At 38.1% G+C, this 25,916-nt stretch overlaps 1 protein-coding gene across 6 annotated transcripts in view; it reads left to right on the top strand.

Annotated features, from left to right (window-relative positions):
* The window catches only part of MAP3K4 (mitogen-activated protein kinase kinase kinase 4), a 115,609-nt gene that overhangs the window by 14,338 nt on the left and 75,355 nt on the right, over positions 1–25,916 (top strand). For 5 of the 6 annotated variants that reach the window (XM_068550720.1, XM_068550717.1, XM_068550719.1 and 2 more), the window contains exon 2: positions 17,101–17,291. In XM_068550720.1, coding sequence (XP_068406821.1) covers positions 17,101–17,291 — 191 coding nt within the window. Of the gene's footprint in view, positions 1–10,140; positions 10,244–17,100; positions 17,292–25,916 lie in introns of all 6 variants that reach the window. The other variant, XM_068550718.1, reaches the window with a different exon arrangement.

Raw genomic sequence — 25,916 nt, 5'->3', positions numbered from 1 at the left:
CTAATAGCTATGCACATGGTAGATACTGCATAAGTATCTGTTGATGGAACGAATGAGTTAATTCAATGAATTATCACTGACAAGACTTTAATTTTACTGGTTCTTGGCACCTCTTCCTTTGTATTCTCTTTCTGTTCTCATTTTCTGACAATCTGTGAGCTAATAAAAGACAAAGGAGTGTCTTTTTTTAAGGCTCCGTGTGCAAGATTTCTATTCCATTTTGCATCGCTGGATACTACATCTTACATACCTGGTAAGAGCTCTCCTCTTAGAATTGCTCTCTGAGTGAGAGTTGATGTAGAACCTGTCATAAGATCCCTAATTCCCCTTGTTTTAGTAGAAATAGGATTGCCTTCTGTTCAAATCCTGCTCATTTGCTAGCGCTTTTTCAAATTATTTTGTTAGAATTTGAATAATAGGTGATTAAAGTAAGGTAATTTGGTTATGTAGAGATCTGTACCATACAGTTTCCCAAATTTTTTGCTGTTCAAAATTTCTTCAAGACATGAACAAGTGAGATAGCCCCTTTTTTTTGGTGCTAAAAGCTTGTACTGACCTTAAAGTATATATATTTGAATTCTTCAGCATTCCATTTCTAGGCTATCAGAAAGTACTCTAACTGAAACTGGGTTTTACATGGAGAGTAAGAGAACTATAGGAGTAGGTATCTTGCCTTTACGTATTTATTTTTTTTAAAATAGCTTTCTGCCAATCAAGAGGTCCCTGGTTCATATCCGAGGTGTCCCCACGAAAAAAAAAAAAGGAAAGGGAAAAAAAAATAAAATAAATTTATTGAGATATAATTCTTATGGCATACAGTTCGCCCATTTAAAGTGTCCAGATCAGTTGTTTTAGTGTGCTCGAAGGTATGTGCAAACATCACCCGGTCAATTTTAGAGTGTTTTAATTACCTCAGAAAGAAACCTGGTACCCTTTAGCTACTGCTGCCTCCCAACCTCCATCCCACCCAGTCCTAAGCAATCATTAGTCTACTTTCTGTGTCTGTATATTTGCCTGTTCTGAACATGTTATATAAATTGAATCATATACTATATGGTCTTTTATGACTGCTTTTATTTAGCCTAATGTTTGCAAGTTTCATCCATGTTGTACCATGTATGAGTCCTTCATTCCTTTATTTGGCTGAATAATAGTCCACTAAATGCATATGCTACATTTTGCTTATCCATTCTTCACTCGATAGACATTGGGTTGTTTCCACCTTTTGGCTAGTATGAGTGATGCTGCTATAAACATTCAAGTGTTTATACAGTTGTTTGTGTGGGCATATGTTTTCATTTTTCTTGCATATATATACCTAGGAGTCTAATTGCTGGGTCATAGGTTTTTCAAACTGGCTGCACCACTTGACATTCCCACCAGCAGCGTATGAGAGTTCTGATTTCTTCACATCCTTGCCCATGCTTGTTATTATCTGACTTTAAAAAATTTATTTATTTATTTATTTTTGGCCGCACTGCAGAGCGCGTGAAATCTTAGTTCCCTGGCCAGGGATCGAGCCCGTGCCCCCTACATTGGAAGTGCGGAGTCTTAACCACTGGACTGCCAGGGAAGTCCCTTTCTGACTTTTTGATTATAACCATCCTAATGGATGTAAAGTACTATCTCATGGTTTTGATTTGCATTTTTCTACTGGTGGTGAGCGTCTTTTCAGGTGCTTGTTGGCCATTTGTATATCTTCTTTGGGGAAGTGTGTATTCAGATCCTTTCCCCATTTTTAATTGGTTTATTTGTCTTTTTATTATTGAATTATGTTCAGGTATATTTAAAGAAGAACATGAACATTGGAGAAAAATAAAAGATATTAAAAAAACCCCAAATGGAATGTCCAAAGATGAAAAATACAGTATCTGAAATGACAAATACACTGGTTGGGATTATCAACAGAGTAGACACTGTAGAAAAAATTTTGAACTTGTGGACATAGCAACAGAAACTATGCAAAATGTAGTACAGAGAGTACACCGACCAGAAAAAAATGTATAGAACATCAGCGACATATGGGATAATATCAGGCCCTCAGCATATGTGTAATTGGAGTTCCTGAAAGAGGAAAGCAAGGGGGGGAAACTGAAAAAAAATTTTAAGAAATATGGCTGTAAATGTTTCACATTTGATGAACAAACTATACACCCATAGATTCAAACAGTTCAATGAGCCTCAAGAAAGATAAACCCAAAATTATCACTGGAAAATCACTGCTTAAATCTCTTGTTCTTCCATGGTTTCTACCGTTGTATGTCAGTTTTATAAATAACTTTATTCTTTTTTTGTTAAAATAAATTTATTTTATTTCTTTATTTTTGGCTGCGTTGGGTCTTTGTTGCCGCGTGCGGGCTTTCTCTAGTTGAGGCGAGCAGGGGCTACCCTTCGTTGCGGTGCGCAGACTTATTGCAGTGGCTTCTCGTTGTGGAGCACGGGCTCTAGGCGCATGGGCTTCATTAGTTGTGGATCGCAGGCTCCAGTAGTTGTGGCTCGCGGGCTCTAGAGTGCAGGCTCAGTAGTTGTGGTGCACGGGCTTAGTTGCTCTGTGGCATGTGGGATCTTCCCGGTCCAGGGCTCGAACCTGTGTCCCCTGCATTGGCAGGTGGATTCTTAACTGCTGTGCCACCAAGAAAGTCCCAATAACTGTATTCTTGTAATTTTTTTCTTCTGCGTTCACGTCTCTAGTATTGTATTGTATGAAACATTCTCCTTTTATCTCATTCACCAAACCATTGTGTTCCATGTTTGCTTAAATTTTTTTTCCAAGAGGCTTTGCCTTTATTGTATTTAGTTGTAGCCTTGATTATGAACCATTTATTTAAGGATTTTTCTAATTATTCCTAAATTAATTGGGCTGTTAAATTAAATGTTAATTTATTTTAATTAACCACTTTTACAAGAAGCATGGAGGACAGTGTCATTCCAAACGTAAAACAGCAGAGTGTCACAAAAGATTGAAAATTGCTGTCTTATTTGGTTAACTTGACATTGATGTGATTTAGAAGTCAGCTTTGGACAAAGCCAGTGTATGTGGTCTGGAGGGGGGCTGTTATTCTTGCCTAGTGTGGGTGGAAACAACCTTGTAGCTTGAGTATTGATTTGAATTACTTATGCATCTGATACCTTTATCCTTTGAATGTCTGTTTAGTATATGTCAGGATGGGATATTTTGAAAGGAGAACCCTGCTAAATGTGTGGTAAATATTGTCTAGGTCCATGCTTCTTAACCCTTTTTGGGTTGTAGACTACATTTGAGAATCTGATAAAGCTATGGACTCTTGACTCCAAAAATGGATGTGATTAAAATTTACATTCAGTTTCAAAGGACTCATAGTCTCTGTGATGGAGATATAAAGCAATATAGTTTTGATACTTTATTTTTTACATTCCCTATATTTTGTACATGTTGCATTTAATTATATACTGTGAGATACTTCTTTTTGGAAACTGTGAGTGGTATTTATATACTCATGGGCCTTCAGGCCCGACATTTCCAGTTAATTTCACATTAGCCTTATGTATTCAACCACAGTTACTAATTATGTTCTTCTTAGTGAAGAAAACTATAAAATTAAAAATAGGAGCTTTTTTCTAAAAATTTTTTAGGTCCATTAGAATTATTTCCCCCAGTTTATATAGTTTTTAGTTAGAAGAAAGTTATATTTTTCATGAGACAAACTTTTTGTCTGTGTCTTTAATTACATCTTTGATGTTGACTAGTGTTTTATTTCTTAGATGTTAACTTGCCATTTTTAAGGATTTCATATAACTCCTCTCAAGTGAACAATTCTTTTTTTTTTCCTCCTCTGTTGGCTCCTGGCAGGTGAATTGTTCTTGCTTGTTGGACTAGTATAGTTGTTTAGACTGACTTTAAGATTGAATAGTTGAGAAGCCTTGTGTGTTATATCTTTATGCCTGTCTGCTAGTGTAAGGTGATATGGGAAATACTTTGACGAGAAAGGTCAGTTCACTCATGCCCTTCCCCTACTTAATGCTCTTTGTGGCTGCACCTTTCTTTTAGGATGAATCTGATTTAGCGTAATCTGATGACTGCCTGCCCCTTTGGGTGCTCTTGTTTGGTCTGCCTTCTACTCTAGGCCATCATGGCCTTTTTGTTTCTCAAATGAGCTGTGGGCTCTTCTGTCTCAGCCACTTTCCCCCTCCCTCTTCTGGTCAGTGCCTTCAGAGCTTCTGAGTTTCCGTTTAGGTGTTCCTTCTTTGGAGATGTAGTCCTTGTTATCACCCTGTGGGTTCTCCAGGCTAGATCCTCCTGTCTGCTGGTATGCTTTGTAATCTTCCTTCACAGCATAATGAAGAACTGCAAGCATAATCGAAAACTTCAAGAGGGAGGGAGTGGTGATTCTCTTGTTCACTGTTGTATGTTTTCTCAACTCCTAGCACAGCGCTTGTCCAGTAGGGCCGATGGTGAATGAAGTGAAGGTCTAATGGTGTAGTTGACGCACATGCACACATAGTGCAGTATGAAACAGTTAATATGTGTTTTCAACTGTAAATAAATAAATCATTGGAATAGAGACCCAAGAAACAAAAAACTGAAAGGGAATGAAATAAAATAACATACATATAAAAATTTTATATCGTTTTCTGTCTCTTACACAAAATCCATTCTCAAACAAAGTTAATTGTTGTTAATTCCAAATAACTGGCCTCTAATTTAAAAGGCCTGTTTTTCTTTCCCTCTAGTGGGTAGTTTTACACTTTTTTAGTCTTAAACACACACAGATTTACATGAAACAGAAACACCAGCTTGGTCTGTTGAGTCCTCTGTTAGAGGAATAGTACTTTGGTGTTCCAGGGAAGACAGGGTGTGGTTCCTATACTTGTTAGGGGCGGTAGGAAGCTACCTGAGGGAGAGTGGAGTTGAGTTACACCTTTTATTTGATATGCAGACATAAGCAGGCCAAACAAAACTCTCACTTTTCCCCCTCTCATTTGTATCATAAGCACGCTGTGTCTCCCTAGGCTGGAGTTCAGACTCAACGTCTTACCTAGGCTGACAGGTGAGGAAGTATAGACCTAGAGTGGCTAAAAGACTTCACCAAAGAAGGGAGCCCCAGAGCTGACCAGAGAACTCTGTCCCTGAACTGTCCCCAGGCTTTTCTCCAGCCAGTAGGGACCTCCTTCCACAGGGGAGGTACTCCTCTGTGCCTGCCTTTGGGAGAAGGCAGACATCCCAGTGACCTAGGAGTGAGGGGTGGGCTGAAGTTGGGAGGGTCCTGGGCCTTGGGGTCAGACCAGGGCTCCAGTTCTGCACAGACACTTCACAGGGAGCAGACAAGTTACCTTTGCAACTCCTTTTCCTATTCTGCAACATAGGGATTGTGATAGTACTTGCAGTGGTGTTGGGAAGACCAAATGGCATAGCATTTGTAGATTGCCTAATTGAGCGATAGGTATTTGATAATGAGACTATGATAATTCTCATAATCAATGAGGATGGGCCTTCTGGGCAAAGTATCCTTTCCTAAAATGGTGCCATAGTCCTTAATCCATAAGGAGTAAATTAGATTATGTAGGATATTTAGTGTCTGGCAGATGGTTGGTATTCGGTATGTAAGGTAGTAGTTACACTGTTACAATGAAAATTGTTCATTACTGTGTGACAAATTATATAGCTGATGAAAAACGTAAATAGAAATCTGATGCATATCCCAGTTTACGAAGTCACTGTTTTAAATGGCATTTCCTCACCTACCATTTAAAAATTGTTTTACAACCACAATCTTGGTTATACTGATAAAGAATGGCTTAAATTTATAATTAACGTTACATTTTTCATTTAGTCCTGGCTCTTAGTCTTTTATATCTGTATAGTAACCCAAATTTCTTCAGCATTGTCATGGAACTGTTCCATATAATGTCATTACATTAATTAATTTTTAAATAAATTTTTTATTTTAGAATAGTTTAGATTTAGCGACAGTTGGAGATAGTACAGAGAATTCCCATATATCCTGTATATTTGTTACAACCAATGATCCAATATTGGCACATTATTATTTACTTAAACTCTGTACTTTATTCCAATTTCATTCATTTTTCCTAATGTTCTTTTCTTCTTCCCAGATCCCATCCAGGACACCACATTATATTTAGTCATCATGTCTCCTTATCCGTGTCTTGGCTGTTACAGTTTCTCAGACTCTGTTTGTTTTTGATGACTTGAACAGTTTTAAGGAGTGCCAGTCAGGTATTTTACACACTGTTCCTCAGTGTGGGTTTGTCTGGTGTTTTTTATCATGGTTTGGCTGGAGTTATGGGTTTTGGGAAGATGACCATAGAGGTGAAGTGCCCTTCTCATCAGATCAGGAGCTCATGCTCTCAACATGACTTGTCACTGATGATGTTAACTTTGGTCACTTGGCTACATAAATTGGTTTTTTCTGTACAGATTTGTCTCTTCTCCTGGTTATTTGTATAGTAATTATTTATATCCATATGGACTCATGGATTCATGATTAGAATCCAGTGCTTTGTCATTTATTTTCTTGCTCGGATTGTTCCAGCTTTGGCCAGTGGGAGCTCTTTCGGTTGCTCCTGTGTCCTTTTAACATGATCCCATTGGTTTTTTGTTTTTTGAACACTTCCTCACTTGCTGCACTTACAAGATACTTCAAGCTCGTATTACATCTTCCTTGCCCCAGTCCTGGAATCAGCCATTTCTCCAAGAAGTCCTTGTTCTTTTGTTGATGCGTGGTATTGGAAACCAAGATCTGGTCTCCAGATAAATGAGCTCTTTCTGTGCTAGTGTCAAAGCAGAGGTGAGACATTTAATGTCCAAATTGTCCTAATTGCTTTTCCCTCTTTTCTTTCCATTTTTCTTCACTGAAAACCCTGGGAGAGTATCTCATACGCTTGTATTTTTTCCTCGATTTATCCCTCAACAGTTGGAGTTCATCTTTTGGAAGTATTTGTGTGTCATAGAGCATATTTATAGGAACTTTTTAAGATTTAAATTAGAAAAAAGATAAGTTAAGGCAATTCAGACAACTCATCTGTTTCCTACAGAAAGTGGCTCTTCAGTTACTCGATTTCTGAGAATTACATGGGAAGTAATGACATAAAATACTTTTTCCAGATATAAATTCAAATTAGAATAAGGGGATTTTTAAAATGTTCTCACTTATAAGAAAGAGAAAGTAGAGGGAGATCCTAATTCTTTTTCGCTATCTTTAAAGTTTTAAACATTCGTCTTGTTTCTCTTTAAACTCGTAAATGTTTTAGGTGCACTTGGCATAGGAATAAGCCTCTTTGTTTGTTTTTCCTCCCAGCTTTGACGCAGGTTTTCATCTTTCACATGTCCCTGCCTTAGTCCCAGAGTTCTCTTTACTTAAGCCTAAAAACACCTTTGAATGAATCATCATTTTATGTTGCTTTTCTTTAAATATTTTTTTGTTGGCATTTCATTGTAAATTGCATCCACAATGAGACAGAAGTGGTGCTTATTTTCACTTCCTGTATTGAAAGAAGTGCTCCCTGCATCCACTCCTGAACAACCAGGTGCACCTAAGAAGAGTTTTTATTCCCTTTTGATTGTCTCCTTGCTAATCTGTACACATACAATCTAGTATTGATTTGCAAAGCTTTGATAAAGATATATCAATAGATATACTCACATTTTTTGGAGGCATTAGAACTGGCAAAAATAAGAAAGCACACTTAAAAATGTCTTTCTTTGTCCCCTTGTTTTTTTTTTTTATTAAAAAAAATTTTTTTTTTATTGTTTTTTAAATTTTTAAAAAATTTTTGGCTGCGTTGGGTCTTTGTTGCCGCGCGCGGGCTTTCTCTAGTTGCGGCAAGTGGGGGTACTCTTCGTTGTGGTACGTGGGCTTCTCATTGCAGTGGCTTCTCTTGTTGAGGAGCACAGGCTCTAGGTGCACGGGCTCAGTAGTTGTGGCTCGCGGGCTCTAGAGCGCAGGCTCAGTAGTTGTGGCACACGGGCTTAGTTGCTCCGCGGCATGTGGTATCTTCCCAGACCAGGGCTCGAACCCTTGTCCCCTGCATTGGCAGGAGGATTCTTAACCACTGTGCCACCAGGGAAGCCCTGTCCCCTTGTTTTTAAGTACTCAACTGTTGGCAGTAAAATTGCAGAAATAATAGAAATAATCACATTTGTCTTTTATCTATAGCATGACTCATATGTTTTTAAATACCTAAAACTGTTCTCTCTCTCTTTTTTTTGTTCTAGTTCTTTTTGGATATCTTCTGGTTAACCAGAAGTGAAGAATAATAATATGAAGTCTTTAAAGCATTTTGTAATATTTGTTTATATGATTTTATGATTTTATTTTCTGAAAGCCTTCATCTGAAAATATTTTTAAAATAGCTTATAATTATTTTTATTTCTAATGATGAGTAAAGTTTATCCATATGGGATAATTTTTCTTCATATATATATATATATATATATATATATATATATATATATACGTTTTCTATCTTTGTGTTCTATTTTGTTCGACCTACATCAGGACTGCTAAAGTGTACCTTGTATAAATCTTTGTGTGAAATAAAAGACTTCTAGAAGATCTAAGCCAGGCAGGCCTTATACACTCATCTATCTAACCCTTTCCAAGACCTAACCCTATCCATTTCTTCTATAAGACATATTGACTGACGCTCACAGCATCATGAATGCCTGTGACTGATAGGCTCTCTCTAGAATGCCTGTGGTTTTCTGTTCCCATCAATTGAACTATATGCTTATCAAGAGTTCCTGGTTTGTTCCTAAATCTTTTTAGGTCTATTGTATGCTTTAATTGTAATTGCAGAATTTAGTAAACTATTATGCAGACATATGAGATGTGAATGGAAAAGAGAATTGTAGTTTCTGTATAAACTAATTTGGAATGCTTTGGAAAGTCTCAAGATAGGTCGTGAAAAGAAACTTACCGTCAAATTAGGGATAGGAGAGAACTGTTGACGTTTAGGTAATCCAGAAAAATCACCCTCTGAAAATCTTTAAATTCTTGTTCCATTTGAAAGAGCCAGAGAGTGGGGATGGCAGATGCAGCGCTTTGGTTGTGGTGTATGTGACAAAGTTGACTCGTGACTTTTCTCAGGGACTCCCACCAAAAGACAAGCCTGTGGCCTCGTCAGAGTCGCGGCAGATTTAAACCCATTCGTGGGCTTAAAGGAAAAATAAAATGTTTAAGTTTTGTATGTGTGTCAGTTATCTGTTGTAATTTAACAAACCATACCAAAGCTTAATGGCTTAAAGTAAAAACCATTTATTATCTGTTACGGTATTGAGTGGTTCTTCTGCTTTTCATGGTGTTGGCTTGGGCTCAGGGACAGCTGGAAGGTCCAAAATAGCCTCACTCGCACACTAGCAAGTTGGCACTGGCTGTCAGCTGGGATGGGAGCTTAGCAAGACTTTGACCTATCTGGTTTCTCCTTCATGCAGCCTCTCCACCTGGCTAGTTAGGCTTTGAAGACCATGGCAGTCTCAGGGTAGTTGGATTTCTTACATGGCGGCTAGCATGCCCTGGAGTACAAAGGTGGCCTTCTTAAGGCTTAGGCCCAGAACTGACCCAGAGTCACTTTTGCTGCATTGCACTGGTTAAAGCAGGTCACAGGGTCAACCCACATTCAAGAGGAGGTGATTATACAAGGATGTGAATGCTGGGAGGCCAGCAAAGTAACAGCCAACACAGATGTTTCAAATTTTGTATTTGCATGTCTCATTTTTAATGCTTTTAATATGTATTTGAAAAATTAACTGCCTGACCGTAAGTCCCAGTGATATTGGAGAAGGCTTCCAATAAATGAAAGTGTTTGTAAGCAAACATAATAATTTGATTAAAACTTGTATTCTTACTATTAAGTGTGGGAACGAAGGGATTTCAGCCCGTGTTATTCTGATTCCAGAACCATTATTCCTTATACCATACTCCATTGCTATTGTTTTGGTCAGTAGTCATGTTACCACCTAGGGTTACAGTATCACTTAAACAACATTATTGTCAGAAGTCTATCTTTAATTCTTGTAGCCTTTAAAAATTTACATTCTTCAAATTATTAAATGTGATTTTATTAAAATAGAATTTAGATAATAATTACGTCTGAAGTATCAAAGATAAAATTGTTAACCTTACAAATCCATTTATTCAGCAGACAGTTATTGGGCATGTCATCGGCAGCAGGCACTGTTCTGGACACTGGAGAAACAGTGGTAAAGAAGACAGATGAGGTCCCTGCCTTCATGGAGCTTCAGGTCTAGTTGGGGGGATAGTTTCCTGTTCATTTCCATAGAAAATCTTGTTTTAAAATGTCTACTTCCGTTTAAAAAAAAGAATTTTAGTTAAAAAAAAAAGTTTGAGTGTCCATACTGAAAAATAATGAAGACGTGCTAGGTTTGTAAAGACCCTACGCTCTGAATCAATGCAAAAGTTACATAGTGAATGTTGGATAAACTTGAGATTTGATAACAGCTTACCTGGAGGTAGGCTGATAAATGTTCAACTACCGGCCGATAGTAAAGATCAGCGAAGTATTAATTGGCTCTTACAGTACACGCCAACCGTGCCACCTCAAACTTAGCTTATTAGCTCCTTTTAATTTATACTGCAGGCCAAGCAAACTATTGTGTATAAGTTCTTTAAAAAAGAAACTTAGAAAATCCAACCCCTCTGCCTACCCCTCCTCCCTTTCCCACAGTAGCAAAAGCCTCCCTTTAATTATTACTTAATAGAGAATAGGTTAATGGGGAGGTGGAGGTGGAGGAGACAACTTCACACAGGTGACAACTGTACTCATACGGAATAAAATATTTTATGTTTAAGGACTTTGCTAAAGAACTTTTAATGAAGTATTTTGTTTGTTTGTTTTTTAGGGCTTTTGCAAAACCACCGATGTTCTCAAGCTCATCTAATGCAACTTCATCATTTTATAGATGAGCTATTTCAGGCACCATGTGGTTTTACCTACTATGTCAGAGCAGAACTATTTAACCCCAAGTTATTTGAATTTTTGTCTTTCACATGTTTCATTTAAAAACTACACTAAACCCCCTTGGGTTGAGTTTAAGACATGCTTTTCTTAGACCGGATTCTATGTCAAGTGAAGGGTACTTGAGCAAAGTTTTATGTTAAAAGAATGCAACATTATTTTCTGTGACTGTCAGAAGTTTAGTACCAGAAAGACATTTCACATTTGTATGCTTTCAAACACAAGTAAGAAAAATGTTTCAGGGCAGCTGATGTAGACCTTGTACTACTTTCCCCATCCAAAATAATTGGTATCCATGGGAACATTCTGAACCAGTCAACTGACCACATTAGCTCATCTCACATGAGCTGATACAGAATGAGGTTTAGGATGCTTTCGGTTAGTTAACTGAAATGATGCAAGTTCTCTTGAGCTGACCACTAGTATTTATTTTCCTAGATTTTGTGTCTAAATGGTTTTTTTTAAAAGGAAAAAAAGGAATAAACAAACTTTAGCTTGATTTCTCTTCCTACCCCTCCCCCCCATCATGTATTGTTTCTTAGCTAAAGCTTCCAAACTAAGTTGTTTTTCTCAGGCTGCTTTTTTTTTTTTTTTTTAAACAACTTTATTGGAGTATATTTGCTTTACAATGTTGTGTTAGTTTCTGCTGTATAACAAAGTGAATCAGCTATATGTATACATATATCCCCATATCCCCTCCCTCTTGCGTCTCCCTCCCACCCTCCCTATCCCACCCCTCTAGGTGGTCACAAAGCACCGAGCTGATCTCCCTGTGCTATGCGGCTGCTTCTCACTAGCTATCTATTTTACATGTGGTAGTGTATATATGTCCATGCCCCTCTCTCACTTCATCCCAGCTTACCCTTCCCCCTCCCCATGTCCTCAAGTCCATTCTCCACGTCTGCGTCTTTATTCCTGTCCTGCCCCTAGGTTCTTCAGAATCTTTTTTTTTTTTTTTTTTTAGATTCCATGTATATGTGCTAGCATACGGTATTTGTTTTTCTCTTTCTGACTTACTTCACTCTGTATGACAGTCTCTAGGTCCATCCACCTCACTACAGATAACTCAATTTCGTTTCTTTTTATGGCTGAGTAATATTCCATTGTATATATGTGCCACATCTTCTTTATCCATTCATCTGTCGATGGACACTTAGGTTGCTTCCATGTCCTGGCTATTGTAAATAGAGCTGCAGTGAACATTGTGGTACATGACTCTTTTTGAATTATGGTTTTCTCAGGGTATATGCCCAGTAGTGGGATTGCTGGGTCGTATGGTAGTTCTATTTGTAGTTTTTTAAGGAACCTCCATACTGTTCTCCATAGTGGGTGTATCAATTTACATTCCCACCAACAGTGCAAGAGGGTTCCCTTTTCTCTACACCCTCTCCAGCATTTATTGTTTGTAGATTTTTTGATGATGGCCATTCTGACCGGTGTGAGGTGATATCTCATTGTAGTTTTGATTTGCATTTCTCTAATGATTAGTGATGTTGAGCATCCTTTCATGTGTTTGTTGGCAATCTGTATATCTTCTTTGGAGAAATGTCTGTTTAGGTCTTCCACCCATTTTTGGATTGGGTTGTTTGTTTTTTTGACATTGAGCTGCATGAGCTGCTTATATATTTTGGAGATTAATCCTTTGTCAGTTGCTTCGTTTGCAAATATTTTCTCCCATTCTGAGGGTTGTCGTTTCGTCTTGTTTATGGTTTCCTTTGCTGTGCAAAAGCTTTTAAGTTTCATTAGGTCCCATTTGTTTATTTTTGTTTTTATTTCCATTTCTCTAGGAGGTGGGTCAAAAAGGATATTGCTGTGATTTATGTCATGGAGTGTTCTTCCTATGTTTTCCTCTAAGTTTTATAGTGTCTGGCCTTACATTTCGGTCTTTAACCCATTTTGAGTTATTTTTGTGTGTGGTGTTAAGGAGCGTTCTAATTTCATTCTTTTACATGTAGCTGTCCAGTTTTCCCAGCATCACTTATTGAAGAGGCTGTCTTCTCTCCATTGTGTATTCTTGCCTCCTTTTGTCAAAAATAAGGTGACCATATGTGCGTGGGTTTACCTCTGGGCTTTCTATCCTGTTCCATTGATCTGTCTTTCTGTTTTTGTGCCAATACCACACTGTCTTGATTACTGTAGCTTTGGAGTATAGTCTGTAGTCAGGGAGCCTGATTCCTCCAGCTCCATTTTTCTTTCTCCACATTGCTTTGGCTATTCTGGGTCTTTTGTGTTTCCATACAAATAGTGAAATTTTTTGTTCTAGTTCTGTGAAAAATGCCGTTGGTAGTTTGATAGTGATTGCATTGAATCCGTAGATTGCTTTGGGTAGTGCAGTCATTTTCACAGTGTTGATTCTTCCAATCCAAGAACATGGTATATCTCTCCATCTGTTTGTGTCATCTTTGATTTTTTTCATCAGTGTCTTATAGTTTTCTGCATACAGGTCTTTTGTCTCCTTAGGTAGGTTTATTCCTAGGTATTTTATTCTTCTTGTTGCAATGGTAAATGGGAGAGTTTCCTTAATTTCTGTTTCAGATTTTTCGTCATTAGTGTATAGGAATGCAAGAGATTTCTGTGCATTAATTTTGTATCCTGCTACTTTACCAAATTCATTGATTAGCTCTAGTAGTTTTCTGGTAGCATCTTTAGGATTCTCTACGTATAGTATCATGTCATCTGCAAACAGTGACAGTTTTACTTCTTCTTTTCTGATTTGGATTCCTTTTATTTCTTTTTCTTCTCTGATTGCTGTGGCTAAAACTTCCAAAACTATGTTGTATAATAGTGGTGAGAGCGGGCAACCTTGTCTTTTTCCTGATTTCAGTGGAAATGGTTTCAGTTTTTCACCATTGAGAATGATGTTGGCTGTGGGTTTGTCATATATGGCCTTTATTATGTTGAGGTAAGTTCCCTCTATGCCTCCTTTCTGGAGAGTTTTTAATCATACATGGGTGTTGAATTTTGTCAGGAGCTTTTTCTGTATCTATTGAGTTGATCATATGGTTTTTTTTTTTGGTTTTTGTTTTTTAAAGTTATACAATTTTTATTTATTTATTTATTTTATTTATGTCTGTGTTGGGTCTTCGTTTCTGTGCGCGGGCTTTCTCTAGTTGCGGCAAGTGGGGGCGGCTCTGCATCGCGGTGCGCGGGCCTCTCACTATCGCGGCCTCTCTTGTTGCGGAGCACAGGCTCCAGACGCGCAGGCTCAGTAGTTGTGGCTTACGGGCCCAGTTGCTCCGCGGCATGTGGGATCTTCCCAGACCAGGGCTCGAACCCGTGTCCCCTGCATTGGCAGGCAGATTCTCAACCACTGCGCCACCAGGGAAGCCCGATCATATGGTTTTTATTCTTCAATTTGTTAATATGGTGCATCACATTGATTGATTTGTGTATATTGAAGAATCCTTGCATTCCTGGGATAAACCCCACTTGATCCTGGTGTATGATCCTTTTAATGTGCTGTTGGATTCTGTTTGCTAGTATTTTGTTGAGGATTTTTGCATCTATGTTCGTCAGTGATATTGGCCTGTAGTTTTTCTTTTTTTGTGATATCTTTGTCTATCAGGGTGATGGTAGCCTTGTAGAATGAGTTTGGGAGTGTTCCTCCCTCTGCTGTATTTTGGAAGAGTTTGAGAGGATGGGTGTTAGCTCTTGTTTAAATGTTTGATAGAATTCACCTGTGAAGCCATCTGGTCCTGGGCTTTTGTTTGTTGGAAGATTTTTAATCACAGTTTCAATTTCATTGCTTGTGATTGGTCTGTTTGTACTTTCTATTTCTTCCCGGTTCAGTCTCGGAAGGTTGTGCTTTTCTAAGAATTTGTCCATTTCTTCCAGGTTGTCCATTTTATTGATATATAGCTGCTTGTAGTGATCTCTCATGAGCATTTGTATTTCTTCAGTGTCAGTTGTTACTTCTCCTTTTTCATTTCTAATTCTGTTGATTTGAGTCTTCTCCCTCTTGATGAGTCTGGCTAAAGGTTTATCAATTTTGTTTATCTTCTCAAAGAACCAGCTTTTAGTTTTATTGATCTTTGCTATCATTTCCTTCATTTCTTTTTCATTTATTTCTGATCTGATCTTTATGATTTCTTTCCTTCTGCTAACTTTGGGGGTTTTTTGTTCTTCTTTCTCTAATTGCTTTAAGTGTAAGGTTAGGTTGTTTATTTGAGATGTTTCCTGTTTCTTGAGGTAGGATTGTATTGCTGTAAACTTCCCTCTTAGAACTGCTTTTGCTGCATCCCGTAGGTTTTGGGTCGTTGTGTTTTTATTGTCATTTGTTTCTAGGTATTTTTTGATTTCCTCTTTGATTTCTTCAGTGATCTCTTGGTTATTTAGTAGTGTATTGTTTAGCCTCCATGTGTTTGTATTTTTTACAGATTTTTTTCCTGTAATTGATATCTAGTCTCATAGCGTTGTGGTCCGAAAAGACACTTGATACGATTTCAGTTTTCTTAAATTTACCAAGGCTTGATTTGTGACCCAAGATATGATCTGTCCTGGAGAATGTTCCATGAGCACTTGAGAAGAAAGTGTATTCTGTTGTTTTTGGGTGGAATGTCCTATAAATATCAGTTAAGTCCATCTTGTTTAATGTATCATTTAAAGCTTGTGTTTCCTTATTTATTTTCATTTTGGATGATCTGTCCATTGGTGAAAGTGGGGTGTTAAAGTCCCCTACTATGCTTGTGTTGCTGTCGATTTCCCCTTTTATGGCTGTTAGCATTTGCCTTATGTATTGAGGTGCTCCTATGTTGGGTGCATAAATATTTACAGTTGTTATATCTTCTTCTTGGATTGATCCCTTGATCATTATGTAATGTCCTTCTTTGTCTCTTGTAATAGTCTTTATTTTAAAGTCTATTTTGTCTGATATGAGAATTGCTACTCCAGCTTTCTTTTGATTTCCATTTGCATGGAATATTTTTTGCATCCCCTCACTTTCTGTCTGTATGTGTCCCTAGGTCTGAAGTGGGTCTCTTGTAGACAGCATATATACGGGTCTTGTTTTTTTATCCATTCAACCAGTCTATGTTTTTAGGTTGGAGCATTTAATCCATTTACATTTAAGGTAGTTATCAATATGTGTGTTACTATTACCGTTTTCTTAATTGTTTGGGTTTGTTATTGTAGGTCTTTTCCTTCTCTTGCGTTTCCTGCCTAGAGAAGTTCCTTTAGCATTTGTTGTAAAGCTGGTTTGGTGGTGCTGAATTCTCTTAGCTTTTGCTTGTCTGTAAAGGTTTTAATTTCTCTGTCGAATCTGAATGAGATTCTTGCTGGGTAGAGTAATCTTGGTTGTAGGTTTTTCCCTTTCATCAGTTTAAATATGTCCTGCCACTTGCTTCTGGCTTGCAGAGTTTCTGCTGAAAGATCAGCTGTTAACCTTATGGCGATTCCCTTGCATGTTATTTGTTACTTTTCCCTTGCTGCTTTTAACATTTTTTCTTTGAATTTAATTTTTGATAGTTTGATTAATATGTGTCTTGGCATGTTTCTCCTTGGATTTATCCTGTATGGGACTCTCTGTGCTTCCTGGACTTGATTGACTATTTCCTTTCCCATATTAGGGAAGTTTTCAACTTGCCTAACCTGAGTGCTGCACTGTAGTGTTTATCAGAGAACACAGAAACCCTGATCTACCACATGTCATCAGTGCTCTCTGCTTTGCTGCTCAGGTTGTGCTTTCTGTTCTGTGTGCTTTGCAAAGCAAAAGCAGTGGGACTCCAAAGTCAGGGCAAGAGTTGCCCACTCAGCAGTTAAGCTTGTCACCAACTAGCACGTAAGTGATGCTTGGTTCTGCTGATTTGTATCTTCTAGTCCTTTGCTTTTTTCTCCCTGATCCTTAAGTGTTTAGTTTTAAACCTCATTTATGTTAGAAAGAATTCTCTAAGCAACAGGAACTGCACATCAGTTCTCTTTATTCGTGGTGAGAGCAGGAGCATGGTCGTTATGTTCTCTTCGTGAGTTTCTCCCAGTACAGATAGAGGAGAAAGATTACAAGGCTGAGGAAGAGACATATCCACAGAAGAGTGTTATGGAGAGTTTTTAAAAGGAATTTTAAGTAATTGAAATTTGAATTCCCTTCATACATGACTGAATATTTTCTCTACTTGTTGTCCTCCATAGACAAGAGTACACATTGGGAGATTCAGCTTGTAAGAATTCTGAGTCTGATCCTGAGGACTTTTCAGATGAAACAAATACAGAGAACCTTTATGGTACGTCTCCCCCCAGCACACCTCGGCAGATGAAACGCCTGTCAACCAAACACCAGAGGAATAATGTAGGGAGGCCCACCTGTCGAGCTAATTTGAAAGGTAAGTCTTGTACTTAAAAAGATATATTTGAGAGGGCGTGGCATGTTTGGTTTATTTTATTTTATTTTATTTTATTTTTAATGTCTGAAACATTTATATTAACATATTTCCATACAAATAACCCAATGAAAGTTTAGTATTAGTTGTTTTGTTTGTTTGCTTTTTTATACTGCAGGTTCTTATTAGGCATCAATTTTATACACATCAGTGTATACATGTCAATCCCAGTCGCCCAGTTCAGCACACCACCATCCCCACCCCACCGCAGTTTTCCCCCCTTGGTGTCCATATGTCCATTCACTACATCTGTGTCTCAACTTCTGCCCTGCAAACCGGCTCATCTGTACCATTTTTCTAGGTTCCACATACATGCATTAATATACGATATTTGTTTTTCTCTTTCTGACTTACTTCACTCTGTATGACAGTCTCTAGATCCATCCACTTCTCAACAAATGACTCAATTTCGTTCCTTTTTATGGCTGAGTAATATTCCATTGTATATATGTACCACATCTTCTTTATCCATTCGTCTGTTGATGGTCATTTAGGTTGCTTCCATCACCTGGCTATTGTAAATAGTGCTGCAATGAACATTCGGGTGCATGTGTCTTTTTGAATTAAGGTTTTCTCTGGGTATATGCCCAGTAGTGGGATTGCTGGGTCATATGGTAATTCTATTTTTAGTTTCTTAAGGAACCTCCATATTGTTCTCCATAGTGGCTGTATCAATTTACATTCCCACCAACAGTGCAAGAGGGTTCCCTTTTCTCCACACCCTCTCCAGCATTTGTTGTTTGTAGATTTTCTGATGATGCCCATTCTAACAGGAGTGAGGTGATACCTCATTGTAGTTTTGATTTGCATTTCTCTAATAATTAGTGATGTTGAGCATCTTTTCATGTGCTTCGTGGCCGTCTGTATGTCTTCTTTGGAGAAATGTCTATTTAGGTCTTCTGCCCATTTTTGGATTGGGGTGTGTGTTTCTTTAATATTGAGCTGAATGAGCTGTTTATATATTTTGGAGATTAATCCTTTTTCCGTTGATTCGTTTGCAAATATTTTCTCCCATTCTGAGGGTTGTCTTTTCGTCTTGTTTATGGTTTCCTTTGCTGTGCAAAAGCTTTGAAGTTTCATTAGGTCCCATTTGTTTATTTTCATTTTTATTTCCATTACTCTAGGAGGTGGATCAAAAAAGATCTTGCTGTGATTTATGTCAAAGAGTGTTCTTCCTATGTTTTCCTCTAAGAGTTTTATAGTGTCCAGTCTTATATTTAGATCTCTAATCCATTTTGAGTTTATTTTTGTGTATGGTGTTAGGGAGTATTCTAATTTCATTCTTTTACATGTAGCTGTCCAGTTTTCCCAGCACCACTTATTGAAGAGACTGTCTTTTCTCCATTGTATATCTTTGCCTCCTTTGTCATAGATTAGTTGACCATAGGTGCGTGGTTTAATCTCTGGGCTTTCTATCTTGTTCCATTGATCTATGTTTCTGTTTTTGTGCCAGTACCATATTGTCTTGATTACTGTAGCTTTGTAGTATAGTCTGAAGTCAGGGAGTCTGATTCCTCCAGCTCCGTTTTTTTGCCTCAAGACTGCTTTGGCTATTCGGGGTGTTTTGTGTCTCCATACAAATTTTAAGATGATTTGTTCTAGCTCCGTAAAAAATGCCATTGGTAATTTGATAGGGATTGCATTGAATCTGTAGATTGCTTTGGGTAGTATACTCATTTTCACAATGTTGATTCTTCCAATCCAAGAACATGGTATATCTCTCCATCTGTTGGTATCATCTTTAATTTCTTTCATCAGTGTCTTATAGTTTTTTGCATACAGGTCTTTTGTCTCCCTAGGTAGGTTTATTCCTAGGTATTTTATTCTTTTTGTTGCAATGGTAAATGGGAGTGTTTCCATAATTTCTCTTTCAGATTTTTCATCATTAGTGTATAGGAATGCAAGAGATTTCTGTGCATTAATTTTGTATCCTGCAGCGTTACCATATTCATTAATTAGCTCTAGCAGTTTTCTGGTGGCAGTTTTAGGATTCTCTATGTATAGTATCATGTCATCCGCAAAGAGTGACAGTTTTACTTCTTCTTTTCCAATTTGTATTCCTTTTATTTCTTTTTCTTCTCTGATTGCCGTGGCTAGGACTTCCAAAACTATGTTGAATAATAGTGGTGAGAGTGGACATCCTTGTCTCGTTCCTGATCTTAGAGGAAATGCTTTCAGTTTTTCACCATTGAGAATGATGTTTGCTGTGGGTTTGTCATATATGGCCTTTATTATGTTGAGGTAGGTTCCCTCTATGCCCACTTTCTGGAGAGTTTTTATCATAAATGGGTGTTGAATTTTGTCAAAAGCTTTTTCTGCATCTATTGAGATGATCATATGGTTTTTATTCTTCAATTTGTTAATATGGTGTAACACATTGATTGATTTGCGTATATTGAAGAATCCTTGCATCCCTGGGATAAATCCCACTTGATCATGGTGTATGATCCTTTTAATGTGTTGTTGGATTCTGTTTGCTAGTATTTTGTTGAGGATTTTTGCATCTATATTCATCAGTGATATTGGTCTGTAATTTTCTTTTTTTGTAGTGTCTTTGTCTGGTTTTGGTATCAGGGTGATGGTGGCCTCATAGAATGAGTTAGGGAGTGTTCCTTCCTCTGCAATTTTTTGGAAGAGTTTGAGAAGGATGGGTGTTAGCTCTTCTCTAAATGTTTAATAGAATTCACCTGTGAAGCCATCTGGTCCTGGACTTTTGTTTGTTGGAAGATTTTTAATCACAGTTTCAATTTCATTACTTGTGATTGGTCTGTTCATATTTTCTGTTTCTTCCTGGTTCAGTCTTGGAAGGTTATACCTTTCTAAAAATTTGTCCATTTCTTCCAGGTTGTCCATTTTATTGGCATAAAGTTGCTTGTAGTAGTCTCTTAGAATGCTTTGTATTTCTGCAGTGTCTGTTGTAACTTCTCCTTTTTCATTTCTGATTTTATTGATTTGAGTCCTCTCGCTCTTTTTCTTGATGAGTCTGGCTAATGGCTTATCAATTTTGTTTATCTTCTCAAAGAACCAACTTTTAGTTTTATTGATCTTTGCTATTGTTTTCTTTGTTTCTATTTCATTTATTTCTGCTCTGATCTTTATGATTTCTTTCCTTCTGCTAACTTTGGGTTTTGTTTGTCCTTCTTTCTCTAGTTTCTTTAGGTGTAAGGTTAGATTCTTTACTTGAGATTTTTCTTGTTTCTTTAGGTAGGCTTGTATAGCTATAAACTTCCCTCTTAGAACTGCTTTCGCTGCATCCCATAGGTTTTGGGTCGTCGTGTTTTCATTGTCATTTGTCTCTAGGTATTTTTTTATTTCCTCTTTGATTTCTTCAGTGATCTCTTGGTTATTTAGTAACGTATTGTTTAGCCTCCATGTGTTTGTCTTTTTTACGTTTTTTTCCCTGTAATTCATTTCTAATCTCATAGCATTGTGGTCAGAAAAGATGCTTGATATGATTTCAGTTTTCTTAAATTTACTGAGGCTTGATTTGTGACCCAAGATGTGATCTATCCTGGAGAATGTTCCGTGCGCACTTGAGAAGAACGTGTAATCTGCTGTTTTGGGATGGAATGTCCTATAAATATCAATTAAATCTATCTGGTCTATTGTGTCATTTAAAGCTTCTGTTTCCTTATTTATTTTCATTTTGGATGATCTGTCCATTGGTGTAAGTGAGGTGTTAAAGTCCCCCACTATGATTGTGTTACTGTCAGTTTCCTCTTTTATAGCTGTTAGCAGTTGCCTTATGTATTGAGGTGCTCCTATGTTGGGTGCATATATATTTATAATTGTTATATCTTCCTCTTCGATTGATCCCTGGATCATTATGTAGTGTCCTTCCTTGTCTCTTGTAACATTCTTTATTTTAAAGTCTATTTTATCTGATATGAGTATAGCTACTCCAGCTTTCTTTTGATTTCCATTTGCATGGAATATCTTTTTCCATCCCCTCACTTTCAGTCTGTATGTGTCCCTAGGTCTAAAGTGGGTCTCTTGTAGACAGCATATATATGGGTCTTGTTTTTGTATCCATTCAGCCAGTCTATGTCTTTTGGTTGGGGCATTTAATCCATTCACGTTTAAGGTAATTATCGATATGTATGTTCCTATGACCATTTTCTTAATTGTTTTGGGTTTGTTTTTGTAGGTCCTTTTCTTCTCTTGTGTTTCCCACTTAGAGAAGTTCCTTTAGCATTTGTTGTAGAGCTGGTTTGGTGGTGCTGAATTCTCTTAGCTTTTGCTTGTCTGTAAAGCTTTTGATTTCTCCATCAAATCTAAATGAGATCCTTGCCGGGTAGAGTAATCTTGGTTGTAGGTTCTTCCCTTTCATCACTTTAAGTATATCATGCCTCTCCCTTCTGGCTTGTAGAGTTTCTGCTGAGAAATCAGCTGTTAACCGTATGGGAGTTCCCTTGTATGTTATTTGTCGTTTTTCCCTTGCTGCTTTCAATAATTTTTCTTTGTCTTTAATTTTTGCCACTTTGATTACTATGTGTCTCGGCGTGTTTCTCCTTGGGTTTATTCTGTATGGGACTCGCTGCGCTTCCTGGACTTGGGTGGCTATTTCCTTTCCCATGTTAGGGAAGTTTTCGACTATAATCTCTTCAAATATTTTCTCTGGTCCTTTCTCTCTCTCTTCTCCTTCTGGGACCCCTATAATGCGAATGTTGTTGCATTTAATGTTGTCCCAGAGGTCTCTTAGGCTGTCTTCATTTCTTTTCATTCTTTTTTCTTTAGTCTGTTCCACAGCAGTGAATTCCACCATTCTGTCTTCCAGGTCACTTATCCGTTCTTCTGCCTCAGTTATTCTGCTATTGATTCCTTCTAGTGTAGTTTTCATTTCAGTTATTGTATTGGTCATCTCTGTTTGTTTGTTCTTTAATTCTTCTAGGTCTTTGTTAATCATTTCTTGCATCTTCTCAATCTTTGCCTCCATTCTTATTCCGAGGTCCTGGATCATCTTCACTATCATTATTCTGAATTCTTTTTCTGGAAGGTTGCCTATCTCCACTTCATTTAGTTGTTTTCCTGGGGTTTTTTCTTGTTCCTTCATCTGGTACATAGCCCTCTGCCTTTTCATCTTCTCTATCTTTCTGTAACTGTGGTTTTTGGTCCACAGGCTGCAGGATTGTAGTTTTTCTTGCTTCTGCTGTCTGCCCTCTGGTGGTTGAGGCTATCTAAGAGGCTTGATGGGAGGCTCTGGCATGTTTGGTTTATAATCTTTATGTAACATGTAACTATTGATAGATGCTTTTTCTACAGTAATGTTAGTTATTCCTCTTATTTTAAATTTGATTTTATGCTGCCTTAAAGTTTTATTTTTAAATTTTTGAATTATCACCATTAGCAATATTGTTAATAAAAGAGAAAATAATTCTCCAGAGATAGAAAGGTTTGTCCTGAGTAGTTGTTAAAGTCAGTGTGTGAGGCATTTGCATTCCTTTTAGGACATGGAAGAGGACACACGTGGATGAATCAGCGTGCCTGTCCAGGATGGCTGCTGGTGTACGGGATAGATGCCCTTCTTTTATTCTTTGAATCTCTTAGGCTGAAACTTCTAGATTCTGCCTTCCTGACATGATGTATTGTATTGGGCAGTTTGGGAAAGGCAGGGCCAGGCTTTCTTCCCCAGGATTCCCTAGGCGGCCTGAGACCTGTGCTCTGCCAGTGATCATGATGCTGCCCTCATGTACGGGGCCCTCGTTCCCACTAAGCACAGGGCCTGGATGGTGTCCCACCTTATAATCACGCACAGAATCTGTGTTTTACTTTTCTTCCTGTTTGGAATCCCAAAGCCCAGATAGTGTTCTGCTCCTAGAAACTGTTCCTGCTCCTCAGACTGTTCTCTGTTTCCATTTCTTCCTTCCTCTGAGCACGTCACAGCTGTTCTGTTCTGAGGCAGAGGAGTTGAATCATGCTGACCTGCTTCCTTGTACCTGCTTTCTGGCATGGAACCTCAGGTCACTCAAGCCTTACGGTTTTAGAATTTCTCTGTTAACTTCAACAAACCACTTGTCCTAAAACTGATCTCATAGTTTCCTAGAATTCATCTACCTATTACTGTGCAAGATAGGGATATCATTCTTTATCTGCTCTGAGAAATTTCCCCTTATCACATGTTCTCCCTACTGAAAAGAGACTCATTTCCATTTCTCCCTTTCTTTAGCTCATTTTCTTCCTCTCTTTCCCTTTCCCACACATTTCCTCCACACATTGATCTCGTGGTTAATGCCGGCAAGTTCATTCTGTGTCCCTATCATAGCCCTTCCTCAAGAAAGAAGAAGGGTAAGAGAAATGGACTTTATTGTACTTATTTGCTTGAGTGAAGTCTTATCCAAGGAGGAATTCCTAAGTAATAAATAGTCTTTCTTTCCCACAGGGAAGATGATTTTTTTTTTTTACTTTCTTTTAAAGCTGTATTTGTAGTAGGATGTTAACCTATGGTCTGCATTTACCCCCTTTGGAAAGTAATAGCTTTCCATTGCAATATATTATCTTTAAAATCAGTCCTTTTCCATTTTCTCAAATAAATTTCTCAAATGCCTACAGAAGTTCCTTTTGAAGCAGTATCTACTGAACCAATATTAGTTAATACATATTTGCTTCGTGGTGGTGAAATGCGATGATGCCAATGGGACATCTGCTTTGTCTTCACTTGTTCATACTATTTTAGAACCAGAGTTGAGAACACAGTCCCCCCATTTTATAGACTGAGAAAGTGAGGCCCAGGGTTTTAAAGCAACTTCTTAAGGCCAGAAGGCTTGAGATAGTGGCAGGACTAATTTTAGGTACTATTTTTATTTTTATTTTTATTTTTTGGCCATGCCACACAGCTTGTGGGATCTTAGTTCCCTGACCAGGGATTGAACTTGGGCCCTCGGCAGTGAGAACGCAGAGTCCTAACCACTGGACCACCAGGGAACTCCCAGGACTAATTTTAGAACTAGTTCTCCTGGTCCTCAGTTTGGACTTTTTCCCCAGTACAAGCAGCAGGGGTTAAGCATCTCTGAATGCGGTACTTGACATGACTGTACGTCTTTAGTAATCAGTCAGAAAACCCGTCACTGGATACTTGTTGAGCTCTGCTGTCTTTCTGGGCTGTGTCAGAGATAGAAGGAAGAGGGAAGGTTGTTTCTTTTCCTCCTCAACTTCTTTCAGTTGTTTATTGCATAAAATTACAGAATTTTAGATCTGGAAGGGGTCTCAGAGACCACGTGAATTCCTGCCGTTTTGCAGGTGAAGAAAGAATGCTCATAAACCTTTTGATTTGTAGCTATCTAATAGCAGACCTAGGGCACCAAAGTTCTTAATAACTCATGTTTTTCCTTATTGCAAAAGATTACATGTTTGTCGTAGGGAGTTTAGAAAATACTGACAAAAAGAAAGAAAAATACCCATAAACCCAATATGCAGAAATAACAGCTTTTACCATCTTTGCCTTGTAGTCTCTTTACGTGCATATATTTGTGTTGTGATATGATAGCATACTATATTTACTATTTTATAGCTGGCTTCCTTTTTCGTTTAATGATTCATGAACTTTCTGTGCCATAGAATAACCTGTGCTGTTCATTTTAACGGCTGCCGAATCATTTGTAGCAACGTTTGCCCGGTTATCACTCACAGTTCTTGAGCGCTTACCTAAGCGCTGCGCTTAGCTGCTCAAAAGAGTTATCTTTTAAATATCGTAATAACCCAATGAGATGTAGGTTCTATATATCATTATTCAATTTATGGTTGAGGACGTGACACAGAGAGTTTCTAGGGCGTGTAGTTTTAACTGTCCCAGTCATGCATATACTAGAAAGCAGTATGTTTGCTGTCCGGTGAACTGTTTTTGTCAACATTCTTGTTCATGAACACCAAAAAAAGATGGAAAGGAAGCAACCATGTTGGGCAGGTGGGCCATGTTACTGTTCTGGTGATGGCGTGTTTGTGTTGAGCTGGTAGAACAAACAGTGCTTGAGAACTCCCTGGCTGCAGCAGCAGAGCGTGGTGGACCGGAGCACAGACTTGGTTGCTAGATTGCCTGGATTCCGATCCTGGTTCTGCCGCCTTCTGTATATGCCACCTCCGTGTCTCGTTTTCTTCATCTGTGAGGTAATCTGCCTTACGGTGTTGTGAGGGTTTTACGTTCAGTAACTACTAGCTGTCATTATTATTGTGAGCTAAAGGTTTCTTTCTCACTACTTGCCTTAAATTTCAAAGTAGAATTAAATAATTATATCATTGACGGTACCCTTATTAATTGGTGCCCCTACTTTCAGGACACTGAGTCTTGAGTCACATAGTTACCAAGGTATGGAGCTGGGACTGCAGCCTGGGTCAGTCCTGTCTGGCTTTTCCGTTTCTTGTAGCCCTTCCTAGCTCCCTTCCTTCTTCTCACTCTATATGTTGCCATCATAGTTACTTTTTCTCCGGGTCTTTCTTTCCTCACCTCCCTCCCTTTCTTTTTGCCTTTACCTCTCTTTCCTTTCTTCTACCTCCTCTTCGCATCCCCTTTTTTGTTCCTCCCTGCCATTCCTCCCTTATTTCTCCTTCATTCTTTCCATTGACTCGGAACTTCAG

This window comes from Eschrichtius robustus, chromosome 9 (genome assembly GCF_028021215.1).
Source record: "Eschrichtius robustus isolate mEscRob2 chromosome 9, mEscRob2.pri, whole genome shotgun sequence".
Lineage (NCBI taxonomy): Eukaryota > Metazoa > Chordata > Mammalia > Artiodactyla > Eschrichtiidae > Eschrichtius > Eschrichtius robustus.
The sequence above is the reverse complement of the archived record's forward strand: the minus strand, read 5'-3'. Positions and strand labels throughout refer to the sequence as shown.